The sequence below is a fragment of the Colletes gigas genome, unplaced genomic scaffold, assembly GCF_013123115.1.
Source record: "Colletes gigas isolate AHSC1104 unplaced genomic scaffold, ASM1312311v1 Colletes_gigas_Sc00010, whole genome shotgun sequence".
NCBI classification, from domain to species: domain Eukaryota; kingdom Metazoa; phylum Arthropoda; class Insecta; order Hymenoptera; family Colletidae; genus Colletes; species Colletes gigas.
Window position 1 is genome coordinate 6,892,240 of NW_025106639.1, and position 13,508 is coordinate 6,905,747.

Genomic DNA, 13,508 nt, shown 5'->3' on the forward strand with positions numbered 1-13,508 from the left:
ACGCGAAACGATCTCGTCGATAATCAAGTCGATCCTTTCCTAACTGTACGCGGGGATGGGCAGATTCAAACGATTTTTAAATCGAAATGCATCCAAAGCATCGAATACAGTATTTAACATTGTATATTGTATTTCGCGATAATCAAACGCCGACGTTCGATTTGTATTTTGTCTTTATTCGTTGCTGTCGAGTATCGGGACACTCTAACCTTTATTCGAACCATCGTTGAATACCGAATGATCTATTTTCTATTTAATATCCGATTAGCAAAGAATCCTTATATTCAATTCCGCTGTGTTTCAGGCCGTGTGTAGGAGCAGATTGACGAATATAAAATAATATAAATTTTTTAGAAATTTTTTAGAGACTTAGATGTAGAAAGTTTTTAAGAGCCTAGGTACTGTAGAAATTGATAAATTTGTAAAAAATTTATATTACAAAGATCTGTCGCGTTGATACTATACACGTACGACTACTGAACTCATTAACACATCGTGCACCGAAATGATTAAATTTGTCCTTTCCGTTTACGCCACGCAATACGATACGAGGTACCTGTTCAGGTATTCCGTATTCGACGATGAAGCCGAATACAACGGAAACGATTACTTCCGAGCATTCGAGTATAAACAGAATATAAATATGTTAAATGTCCGAGTACCTTTGCCCATCCTTCACTGTATGTCTACCAGCCTTACGATTACTGTTTTGACCGGTATGTGTGTAGATGTACGCATAAAATAACCACTCGAGAATGCCTCCTATTCGTCTTAACTGTTCCAAACGATGTCTCCTACTATTCGGGGCTACCGAAAACTCGGACCGTGCTCGACGATACGTGTTTCAAGAAAAATAGAAACGGAATCGTGTAGGTTAACGTAACGTGTGAAACGTCGGTGAATACACTCGGCCCGAAACGGTTGTAAATATTTATTATATAACGATAAATATACATATGAATGTATGTAGATTATTTTACACGAGCCGGAACATTTTCCGTGGACGAGAAATAGAACGAGTACGTCTATGTAGATATGTACAATAAATGTAACGATGTTATAATCTGTGTATAAACGAACGATCATCGGTTTACCGTTTTTACGCGGGAAAGTATGACTGCCGGCTTCTCGACCTACGAAACGCAATCGATATATGCGAGAACATAACCTTCATTCGATCCTATACTGCCCGAACATATTTTATTTTAATAATAACGAAGTGTTGCATGTACCAAGTAACGAAATTGTAAATTCTCAACATTATAGAAAGCTGAACATCAGAGTGTTGAAGTTATTCGTGATGCAATCGGTTAGGGGATGATACCTCGTGAAAAATCGTCGAGTTTCTTCGGTTTCGAGATAATTTATTGGGTACGCGTGCAATAGAGCTCGACTTGAATATAAGTACAAGTAGAAATGATAGAAGTAGTAATCGATCTCGCGTATATTCGTGTCAACCACAAATCTACTTCTTCGATCGAGTGATTTACTGCAATTGCAACGAAATAAAAAAGAGAACAATCACTCGAGTGTCGGGGGTGTCGTAGATATTTTACGTTGCACGATAGGTCCCATACAAGAAAGAAGGAAACGTATAAAAAGTTGCATATTTTATTACGAAAATCAAAAATTTCATCATCAATATATATCTATTTATTAATTACATAAACGATGCATTAATGTTTAAATTACTTAGAACTTTCCGTTCCGGAATATTCAGATGCTGAACGTACGCTGGGAAACAATGGTGGGTCGAGAAGTTCAACAAGAAGTCTCGTAAATATTGGCTAAGGTTCAGATGATAAATGGAATCTTGCAACAACTCCGGGTCGTCCTCGTCTTCCTCCGCTTCGTTCACAGCTTCCTCCAATACTGGCAGACAATATGGATACTAATCGTATTGTAATTTTCTGAATCGCAGATCGAACAACGCTCGAACCATACTCACGTAACATGGTTTCGTAGCCCGGGTCCAGGAAAGCGTTCTCGTCGTCCCCCTCCTCGTCGTCTTCGGATTCCTGCGCGTTAAACGTTAGTTACTTTTTATGCTTGCTCTCTGCCAACTGTAAAATAAATGTTGGATCGTTACTAACGCCAGAGTCCTGATTCGCGGCAACTGCTTCGATGTCGTTCGCTAGCTCGTTGATGATCAACTTGAATATCTTTGCCAGAACTGGTATCGTGGTCCACTGATAAGGCTGTGATTCGGCTTTGCTCCTAGTTCTCACGCCTTCTTGTCCTGCGTGTAATTACTAATTTACAATTAACCCCTTAACCTACAACTACGTGTGAGACACGTAGTCTTCTATTCGGACCAAAACTGATTACCACGAGCCTGGCTCGTAGTACATCGGTCGGGCCAAATGTAAATACTACGGGCATGGCTCGTGGTACATCGTGCGCGTTTAGTACAACGCGAAATGACTCGAAGGCTGCGCGATCTTGTTGAGGCTTTGGGCCCAGGCTGTTGAAACATAAATCGTAGGTTAAGGGGTTAACAGCTCGCTGGTTCTTGGAATAAATATTTTATCGATACCTATAACACTCGGGAGCATAAAGTATCACCCTCTCTATGAAAAATATCGTTAACCCCTTAGCATACAATGGCGTCTCAGAGACGTGATAAGTTTACCGAGCCAAACGTTGGTTTTTGGCGCGCACAGTTGGAAATTAAGGAGGCAGTCTGGCACAGAATTTTATGAAAACCTTATTGACACTCGAATAAATATTTGAAGTAGAAGCGCGAAGATGCATAAATATCCAGGTCAGAAGCAATAGGACTCGCGATGATAATACAGCACGCAAACCTGTGTATATCTCGTCACCCTTGACGGTGATTTCGTTCAGCCTGCTATCGCCGTGCGTAACACCGTACTCCAATATCTTGCAAAGCGCGACTGTCGCCACCTTGCGGTCGTATCTGCCGAAGAACAGATGCTGTCTGCTCACCCACTCGGCGAGAACGAACGCGAGGGCACTCTGCCCCGTGGGGCCAGGCACGGTGGACAGAAAGTTCAGAGCGGCGTCGAACTCTGTGTTTATTAAATGAGCATATATCATGAGCAGACTCTGTACAACGGTCAACGTCTCCGCCCGTTGCATTTTGCTCAGCACGGCCTTCAGTAACAAATCCAGATTCTCGCCCAAGGTGTTGCCCGCTCTCCTGATCAACGTTGTCACCAGTCGGCCGACAAAAGTGGCGGTGAACTCGCTCGACTGCAAAATGGTACAAGTTGAACATCGAGCATTATCGACAGGTATGCAAAGACGTGTCTACCTGTGGGTTAAGGAGCTGAGCGACTATCTGCAGTATGTACTGCAGGCCAGTTTGCCCGTCGTTGTCTCGATGCACAGTAACTTGTCGCGCCGCGACGGACAAGTATGTGCGTATCACTTCACCGCCGCTCTGCAGCGTTTCGTTGTCCTCTGAATTAAGAATACAATGGCACGCGGCGGGGAAAGCAGTCTCGACCAGCGCACTGCTCAACGGCCTCGGTGAATATTGCACTAGAACTTGTAGAACGTCCAAGGCAACGTCTCGACATTTCTCTGTACAAATCAATGGCATACACGTTAAAATCGACACGTGTCTGGCATAGAGAATCATCGAGACCTTGATAAAAACTCTAAATGAAACATTACCATCCTTCGATTTATCCGTGGGTGTAATGGCCATCATGCTGGTTAACGTGGGTATCAAACGAGTCTGTAGCGGCCCTATGCAGTCAGGATTTTGCGTCAGATTCTTGAACAAATCTTGACATATGTCCAGTATCATTGGATCGCTATAGAATTTCAAGAACACGGCTATAGTTAACGGGCAAATTTTACTTTCCACCGAAGCGGTGAACGCTTTATCCAGCTGCAAAGATAACAGGGGAAAGCTCGGTGTAAAATAAAGTATTGAGAAAGATGGAGGTGTTGTGCTCGAAGATCGACATTACCGTGACCAACTCTTGGAGCGTTTCCATAACTAAAGTTAGAATCTCCGTGGACGGTTGGCTGGCGAAATTAAAGAGACCTTGAAATATGTTCGGTAAATGGGATCGTATGATATTGCCGATAGTGCTGCTTGTTTCCGTGGCTGACGCTTTGCAGAACCAATCGATGGCTTTCACCGCGCTGATACGGATACAAGCAGGCTGATTCTCTTGCAAGCCATTTACCGTCGCTTCCAAAAATCGCGAACTCATTTCTGGCGGCATTATCTCGGCGTATTTCCCACCGACGCACAAACAACGACCAAGAAGTAACGGCGGCGCCTCTAAAATTATGCACGCATGAAAACAATTGAACGGATACACCGGATAATCCGCCGTCTTCTCGATATACCTAAATCATTCAAAGTAGCTAAAACAACGGTATCTAAAAATCCAATAATGTCGAACTGAAGCATGCCAGCCTTGTGCTTCTCCACGACAGCGTCCTTTACTTTACTTAAGGCCAAAATGGAAGATTCGCGCAGTTTCCACCATGTCTCGTTTTTGCTTCCGTCGTTTGCACTTTGCAATCTGCTTGTTGCCTCGATATGACGCGTGACCACTTCGCAAAGAGCATTCACCGCCTTTTCCTCGGAATAATTTACAAGAGCCTACGACACAAAGTTAAATTAAAATGGTTTAATATTCGCCAAGAAAATTTATGTGTTCTATCAGTAATACCCACCGTTAATAGTTCTTGCGCAGAGATACGAACGTTGTAGGCGTACACGTCCTCTTCCTCGACGAACTGATTGGGACTAGTTGTCCACAATTCAATTTGGTCTTCGGTTATTTGCATAAAAATTATTAGATAATACATCACTTCTTGCAGTAAATTGTCTAAGAGGTTCGAGAATCGTTTGTGATCCACGATAGAGTGAACGAATTCAAATATCGCGATAATCAGATTGCTGAAATTAATTATTTCGCCTAGAAAAGAACGAAAGAGTGTTTCAAATAGTTATTCGATGCAGGTGAATTACTTCGAAACGCGATACCCACCGTCCGAATCGACTTCTTTGTCGTTCTCTTCTCTGTCGCTGTTCACGATTCCTTCCTGATAAATTTTCGCGCTTTGCGTTAAGGTCTCCCAAATGGGCGGCAACATCTGCGGTAAAAAGCTAGACACGTACTTGGGTAGCTTGGTAACAAGGCAATTTATAGCTTTGATAACGTCGGTTTTAAGCCCACTGTCGCTGCTCGAGCCATCAGGCACTCTTAAACATTGAACGAACTTTTCGCAAAACATAGGAATGACCGGTTGCAGATATTGTTCTGTAAATCCTTTCTGATACACTCCTGTGGCAGCTACCAATGACGTGATTGTAGTAAATATTTCGACGGCGCGACCGCGGGTCCTAATGTTATATTGCTAAAACATACATCACGATTATTATAACGAAAACAATTACTACTAAACAATACCTACATTTTCGCTTTGAAATATTCTGTACATTTCTTGTAAAATGACCGGACCCACGTTGGGTAACTGATTATCGGTCAGGTCGGACGTAAATTCTGTTAAAACTCTCATTGCTCCATGAACAGCATGCTCGCTTTCGCCGCTTAAACAACTTACAAGTATATCAAACAAACCTGGCCAATTCTCTGGCCAATCCCAATGCGCGATGGCCGATATTGCATAAGCCACTGCTGTACGTACCTGAAACAAATAAAGAGGACGTTCGCTATAAATGAAGTTCATAATATAAGCAAATATTACTGATATTTAATTACCTTACTGATAGATTCTCTAAGACCTAGTGGCAATAATTCTTTGATTTTTTCTTTCGTCGCGTGTTTTATTTCAGGCGGGCGGAATTTTTCAGCCATAGAAGACCAGTGCGTTTCAACATATTGCTTTAGTAATACAGAAGCCAATTGTCTAATAGGTAAATGTCCATTGGGATCTACCACAAACTCCGTTAAATGTATACCAAACTCTTCTGTAACTTCTAACGCTTGAATTCTTTGCTCCGCTGCCTGACGAGTCTCTCTATGCGGAGAGAGAATTCCAGTTAATGTTTCGTACAAAGCCTCTCTCAAAGAGCCTTGCACATCGGATCCCATTGCACTCATTATAGTAAACTTTTACTACTTTACTTTGCACCTATCGTAAAACAAAATTCAATTAAAATTCAAACAACATTTCATTCTCATTTCCAAATTATTTATTTACCCGAATGCATATCCCTAACGTCTGCTTCTCATGCTATAGTTTTACCGATACGTCTTTTAACATTACCAGCTATATAGTATTTTTTTTTTAACAACTTCCCTGTAATTAAAATCATAAAACCAGATTAAAAAAAAACGATAAAGTGTATCAAGCAAAACAGAATTTGAACATTTAAAGTTATTGTACAATAGTCGCGTGATTTAAATCATTTAAATCTGTAATTTTGTACGAGATCAACGAGATAACGATAAGTAAATTATATTAATTCCATAAAATATGAAATAGAAATGAAAGTCGAGTATTAATATTCTACTTTATATTCGTCACAACTTGGTTGAACCGGCTCGATGAAATGGCAAAGTAGGTTAGAGGAACGTGTCGGAAAAAATCGAACGTTTCTTGTCAATATCATTAAGCACGCTTATTCGTACAATCTCGTTTGAATGGAACTTTCTCCGTAAAAATAAATTATATTTCCTATCGATGGTTTCGAATTCCTTTTAACGAAAAATAAATACGGTACAGAGTTCTGACAAGAACGCCACGATCACGACACACATGTGTATATACATAAGATCAAATAAGGCACTATGCGTTAGCATATTGTCTCCAAAACGATACGAAAGAATACCAATTGCAGATTTCAAGAAAAATAAAAAAAAGTACTTTGCCATTTTGTGATCCGAGATCTCATTTTCAGATCACAAACAGATTATAAGATTTCGAGATTTAATTATCGAGGCCACGCTGTTCAACCTCCGATCAACGCAGTACGCAAAGTACTACCATATTTTCACTATTGGAAATAAAAGAAATATTGCTCATAAATTAAATTTATTTATATAAACGTGCTATCGAGATTTCGAGGCGTCGTTCGGTATTTGGGAAAGGTATATTAAAATACATTAACACAAGTACTGTTTAAGTTATTGATAAACCATCTTTTTATTTCAGTTTCTTTCTGTTTTTCTCGTGTCTCATTCGATTTACAATTTATGAAACAGTGTAAATGCAACATGTGTGTCAAAGATCGCGTGTATGTATACACACAAACAACACTGATATTATACTTTTACTAACACCAATTAAATTGGTGCCTATAATGGTTTATTAATGTATTTCATAGTAAAAATAATTTAAAATTAAAAAAATAATTTAATCCCTAAATCTTTCTTTAGACCATTTGAACTAGTTGTGACATGTACACTAGCTACATGTGTAACATTTAACGAACGTCGATCGCTAGAATTAATAATCCACGTGTGAGAATCAGCAACCGGACGTTTACGGTATATTATAATATAGAAAAAGATTAATGTCAGAAGAAATTAATCATTCTGTTAAAACAAATTAAAAATTATATAACAATTTGCTCCGTAAAAACGACTCGTTAACAAAATCAGCAGTGCTTGGTCCTGCAATAGTGATACTATTGGCAGTAATTAAATTTGTCCATAAACCTTATATTTCCTGGATATCATTACACTGAAATATCCTCAGCCTTTTCCCCGGTCAATTTCATTAAGTCGGAATGAATTCTAAAATGTAATCTCGATTCTAATGGATATCCAGTAAAGTTTTTTCTGCAATAGAAACAATCACAATTATATTGCCCATTAGCGCGCATAAACATTTAAAAAGTTCGATAACAAATTAATTACTTAGCATCTTCCAGAAATCCAATAGCAAGTTGAATGTTTCCTTGATCTTGTGCCAACAAAGCTAACTCTACTGTTGCGTAAGGAAGTATATAGGTGTCCTCTTTAATTAATTTATCCAACCTGAGAACACGTGTTAAACAATCCTCGGCTAACAAAGGATGTTTCATCTGCCGTAAACAAGCGCCCTTTAGAAGCAACAAGAGCGCTTCGTTATCCGTATGAAACTCAGTTTTCCTAAAAAGCAGCCACATTAATACGTGCACGTAATATCAAAGGACGGAATCGATCGGAAAAGACTCACGACATTTTCGTTAGTTCCTTCTCAGCCTCTTCTACCAATTTAAATATATTTAATATTAAATCTTGACGTTTGCCAACTATTCGGAATAAGTTCCACACGTACATAAGTTCAAATACAGGAAGGACTAGATTTTTTTTCTGAGCAAAATAACGTTCGGTTTTTTTAATTACAAACTTCTCCATCGGCAATGACTTTCCCGCTATGCGTTGTTTAAGCGTAGGCGCTTGCATCATTAAAGTATCTATCAGCTGTTTCTCTTCGCTTTTAGACGGTGGTTTCTGCATGATAAGTATAGCGGCTTTCTGATACAAATAAATGGTACGCGACCAGTTCGATTCGTCGGCCAACGTGCTAGCGAACGTTGCGGCCCGACTCCATTGCTGCAGAGAACAATGCGCCCACATCATTTCCCAAAAACAAAGGTGATGAAATTGAGGCCATAACTCTTGGCTCTTCCAGGACTTGGTATACCATTCTATGGAATTCTCAAAATTTCCTCTTGCCAATTCTAACCGGCCCTTGAAAAACAAAAACCAAACGCCGTTCGGATAAAGGCTTAATTCCTCTTCTAAAACTTTTTCGCACCAGCCAAGATCACCGTCTGTGTGACTCAGCACGAAAGATACTATCAGGTTGTAAGATAAAAGAATCATCGCGCACAACACGTGCCTCAGCCCTCTTCTTTCTCTGTATCCTGCTTCTAATTCCGATAAACCATACTCCTGTTGATAAAACCAACATCATGTTATCGCATAATAAACTTATACGCACAACTGTTTCAGTACCTTGTTGCCAGAAAATCCAATAAACTCTAACAGTTTAATAATTTTCGCAGGTAACAGTGAAATCATCTGAAAACAATACCGAGCAGTTATCGCACCATAAATGGCGACTAACTTCATGGAACGAAGGTAATATTATGTACGAACCAAATTAAATGCTCCGATTCCCGTGCGAACGCCGCTTTCGAAATGTATTTTATGAGCATCATTCTCCCACTTACGGCTATTTAAAATTGTTAAACATTCCCTGAAGAAAGATAACATACATAGAGCAAAAGCACAATTACTCGACGAAATATTTTAATGGATAATTCTCTCGGTATGATTTGATTTACTTATACGACAGAAAGCAGGTACGAATTTTCAATCCAGCTTTAACGAAGCTGACCAGAGTTTCATCTTCCACGAACGTGAGCATCGATTTTAAAAGGAGTGACTCGGCATAACAGAGCTCCGCATGCACTTCCTCTGTAACATTAATTTTCCATCATTCGTTCGTACTTTATGCTCGGTAATAATACCGGTGCACGATGTCGTTAAAGTGGGAGTAATTACTTAATTAGCTACCAACGCCGTAAACATGACAAGAGATTCTAGATATACTCGTATAAACACGTGTCTCCTATTAAATTACGCATACAAATACTTGCAAAAGACAAGTTATCCATTATACCGGGCAACGAACATAACTTGATCCGAATTATTTCCGTTACTACTAAATCAAGTTGCGTTGCGTACGCGATGTATTTTAGGAATTGCTGAGAGTATCAGAATACTGCATGGTTCTCGATAAATATCGTTCGACCGATCGTGCATTTTATACAGAAAGCAACAGATAGCTCGATTAAACATGCTGCATCATGCAATGTACTTATTACATGTACACGAACCAATTGTATAATTATCGTAATTAGTCTTCTTGACCATTTTGCCAATATTTTGCGTTAGCGTAACGTGTTTACGTTGCTTCAAGCATACGCTCATACATTGTTTCACGGCTGCGGCTGCTTTTTCAATGTATTTCTGTAACACAGATTACAGTAGATCATTGAAACGAAATATTTCAAAAATATTGTAATTTATTGTGATTTATTACTTGTTCGAATGTAAGAATGGCTTCGAGAAATGCAAATACACTCGTTCCTAAAGAATGATACATGCTCCTGTCTGCCCATGGTGCCATAATTTTTCTTGCTTCCTCGAAATCATTGTTGAAAAAGCAATGTATTGCTTTCCTTGCTTCCATTATTGCTGTATCCAGATCCATGGTGGTAGGTCTGCAAAGTACAAGTAATATTTAACATGTGAATACATACGTGTATATATATGTATTGTACACATATTGTCAACCGTACTTACTCCGGTATGGACTCATGAGCATCTTGAAACTGAAATGTGAATAAAATCAAGATTTTGTACAATCATAGGATAGTTGATATTAATGATAAAAATAACTTGTTTGACATTATGTGCGTATACATACCTCATCTTCTTCAATGTCCGACATTTTAGATTAGTGTTTATAAAATGCCTGAAAAAAATAATCATGTGTATAAATTCTTCTATTTAATGGCATTTGATAATATGTAACAATCTGTATTTACGTAAGTACAACACATACAAAATATCTTCACACTTAGGAAGAGTTACTTATATACAATTAAGGCATTTTCTAGCAGATCTTTTTATTCTGAAGAAATGTTAATTATTTGTAGGTGAAAGTTATTCTTGAAGGCAGATTTCTCAAGTGTGCTCCTTCAATATCAGGTCATTATTACTCTAGTTTTCTATTGAAATCACATTTCATAGAGTTGATAAATAAATTAAATTTTTACCAATGTACTTATCCATATGATACAATGAAATCAATTGTATTAATTTTTTTCATATTGACTGAGATTATGGATTAATGATTAATGGTATCAGTGATACAATAAAGATAAAATTGCTTTTCAATAATAAATAAAAACTTCAAAACTAAGACCAAAGATAGAAACATATTAATTTTTAACAAGAAATAATAATAATAAATACACGAATATTAAATACATAAAATATCGAATAGATGAGAAACACTTACGTTTGTACGATTACGAATTTATTATACGGAATAAGAAAATCGGCTGCGAGGCGTAAAGAACCCGGAAACGATCTGAAGTAGAGTGTTACGAAGAAAGTATAATTGAGTTAACGCGGCGATGCGATAGACCTAGATCTCGCCAGTAAAGAGAAAATCACTGATTGCACGATAAAAAAAAATATTGATTGAATTGAACGATCGGCCCATTCAATGACTGGTATATATTAAACTAATATGACGTATGATTTACAGAAGTCCTCCATTGAAATCGAACGAGTCGTTTTATTTACAAACTTACCATTAATCCAACAAACGTCAAACAGCAAAGGGATCGATTTACGGAAAAAACTGAAACTAACGTCTACGCGTAGTCATTTCTAAATAACGCGATTCGATTCTAAATGCGTACACTGCGGAACAGAAGCGATTATGTGCTTCCTTACATATTTTCGCTTAACATTGGCTAGAATTCTTTAAATACACCGCTGCAAACGTGACAGTGTAGAACGCACGCGATCGACTAACGAAGCAGCGATGTCAAACACAGCCGAGCCCTCCGTGCAGTGCACTCGGTCGTCACTGACCACCAATGCAGAGATGCCAGACGTAGCATCGGGTGCACCGGGGACACCTCATTCCACTTTCTCACACTATGCCAGATCACGCGTACGTGAGCTCGTACAGCGTTCGGAAAATCGACAAAGGCAAACTGACATATGCTCTCTTTCTCGATTCTCCGAAGCTACCCGAAGTAATTTCTCGTTCTTGAACACTTGAGTTCGACCTCCCGTCAACGTCATACGATTTGGAATCTCGAGTCGAGATTCTCGACTGCCCAGGCATTTTACTTTCCAACTTTTGTATGTAGACGCGCATAAGCAAAGTACCCCTAATGAAAACAAAATTTTCTGAAATTTTCTTTACGGAAATGCACGTTTTAAAACCCCCTGATCATATTTGAATTATTGAGAGAAACGGAATTCTTTTATATTATTCTTATGTATGAGTGTACGTATGTATATTATTTCAGATATCACTTCTGATATATCTGGCAACGTATAACCATTACTACTAGCTACTGCCAGCCTCTGCTGGCCTCTACTAACCTCTGCCAGCACGTGCGGGCCTCTGCCTGCCTCCGCTGGCCCCTGCTGACCCCTGCTGACCACACCTGATACTTCCGACAACGTATAACAATTACGACTTACTTTTGCCAACCTCCGCTGGCCTCCGCTGACCACTGCTGACCACCCCTGATGCTTCCGACAACGTATAACGATTACAACTTGCCACTGCTTGCCCCTTCTGGCTTCTGCTGACCCCTGCTGACCCCTGCTGACCACTGCTGGCCACTGCTGGCCTTTGTTAACAACTTCTGACATGATATATATGTATTAAAACATTGTATAATGTAAATCTATGGCAATAAATGATATAATTACAAAGAATTCTATGTGTTCTCATCATTTTTTACCTTTCTTTTCCTCTCCAAATCATTACCTTAGTTATAAGACTCCCTGGAACTCCTTGGTTTCCCTGAACCCACTAGGAAGTCCTGAAACACCTCGGAAGTCCTGAAACACCTCGGAAGTCCTGAAACTCAGAACTTTGCTAAAAATTCAGGGTTTCCAAGAAATTCCAGGACTTTCCAGCTGTTTCAGGACTTTCCGACCGGTTCGGGATTTCCAAAATTAAAAGTCGTTTCAGGGATTTCCAGCTGTTTCAGGACTTTCCAAGCTGTTTCAGGACTTTCCAGCTGTTTCAGGGCTTTCCAACCGGTTCGGGATTTCCAAAATTAAAAGTCGTTTCGGGGCTTTCCAGCTGTTTCAGGACTTTCCAAGCTGTTTCAGGACTTTCCAAGCTGTTTCAGGACTTTCCAACTGGTTTGGGATTTCCAAAATTAAAAGTCGTTTCAGGGATTTCCAGCTGTTTCAGGGCTTTCAAGCAGTTTCAGGACTTTCCAAGCTGTTTCAGGATTTTCCAGCTGTTTCAGGACTTTCCAGTTGTTTCTTAACTTTTAAAAGTTAATTTTTTATTTTGGCAGCAAGTACGAGAGCTGGACACTTTCTGAATCCAATTTTAACCGGAAAAACGGTCTCTTAAAACTAAGGGAATGATTTGGAGAGGAAAAGAAAGGTAAAAATGATGAGAATACATAGAATTCTTTGAAATTATAACATTTATTGCCATAGATTTACATTATACAAAGCTTTAATACATATACATCATGTCAGAAGTTGCTAACAAAGGCCAACAGTGGTCAACAAGGGTCAGCAGTGGTCAGCAGACATACAGCAAAGTATGTTTAAAACATTATAACTTCTGAACGGATTGAAGGATCTTAATGTTTCACATTGCAAACAACGCGTATTTTGATGAAGTATATGTAGAAATTCTTTATATGTATCTAGAAGTATTCCATTATTCGTACCATATTTATTTTGAAAATTATGTATAATTCTATGTTTCCCAATTTTTGTATTATACATACGTATAAGCAAAGTCCATAATGAATGAAAAATTTT

The 13,508-nt window shown here is 38.9% G+C and overlaps 2 protein-coding genes across 6 annotated transcripts; both read right to left on the reverse strand.

Annotated features, from left to right (window-relative positions):
- Window positions 1-1,547: 1,547 nt before the first annotated feature.
- Window positions 1,548-6,735, reverse strand: LOC122397685 (importin-9). 5 transcript variants are annotated; one of them, XM_043397009.1, is made up of 14 exons: window positions 6,683-6,713; window positions 6,160-6,258; window positions 5,718-6,090; window positions 5,410-5,643; window positions 4,983-5,352; window positions 4,666-4,910; window positions 4,333-4,591; window positions 3,945-4,264; window positions 3,643-3,862; window positions 3,278-3,549; window positions 2,802-3,216; window positions 2,094-2,239; window positions 1,949-2,018; window positions 1,548-1,872 (listed from the first exon to the last, which is right to left on the reverse strand). In XM_043397009.1, the coding sequence occupies exons 3-14, from the start codon at window positions 6,057-6,059 to the stop codon at window positions 1,661-1,663; spliced, it is 3,105 nt and encodes a 1,034-aa protein (XP_043252944.1). In that variant the 5' UTR covers window positions 6,060-6,090; window positions 6,160-6,258; window positions 6,683-6,713; the 3' UTR covers window positions 1,548-1,660. The 5 variants fall into 5 exon arrangements, with proteins under 5 accessions (XP_043252944.1, XP_043252942.1, XP_043252941.1 ...); XM_043397007.1 differs by having other exon boundaries at window positions 1,555-1,872; window positions 2,808-3,216; window positions 6,473-6,735; XM_043397006.1 differs by having other exon boundaries at window positions 1,555-1,872; window positions 2,808-3,216.
- Window positions 6,736-7,139: 404 nt separating this feature from the next.
- Window positions 7,140-11,559, reverse strand: LOC122397678 (tetratricopeptide repeat protein 39B-like). The gene is made up of 11 exons (XM_043396993.1): window positions 11,282-11,559; window positions 10,387-10,434; window positions 10,263-10,291; window positions 10,000-10,180; window positions 9,794-9,926; window positions 9,239-9,371; window positions 9,051-9,150; window positions 8,907-8,972; window positions 8,122-8,843; window positions 7,821-8,054; window positions 7,140-7,742 (listed from the first exon to the last, which is right to left on the reverse strand). Exons 2-11 carry the CDS (start codon window positions 10,408-10,410, stop codon window positions 7,640-7,642), a joined length of 1,725 nt encoding a protein of 574 aa, XP_043252928.1. The 5' UTR covers window positions 10,411-10,434; window positions 11,282-11,559; the 3' UTR covers window positions 7,140-7,639.
- Window positions 11,560-13,508: the final 1,949 nt, after the last annotated feature.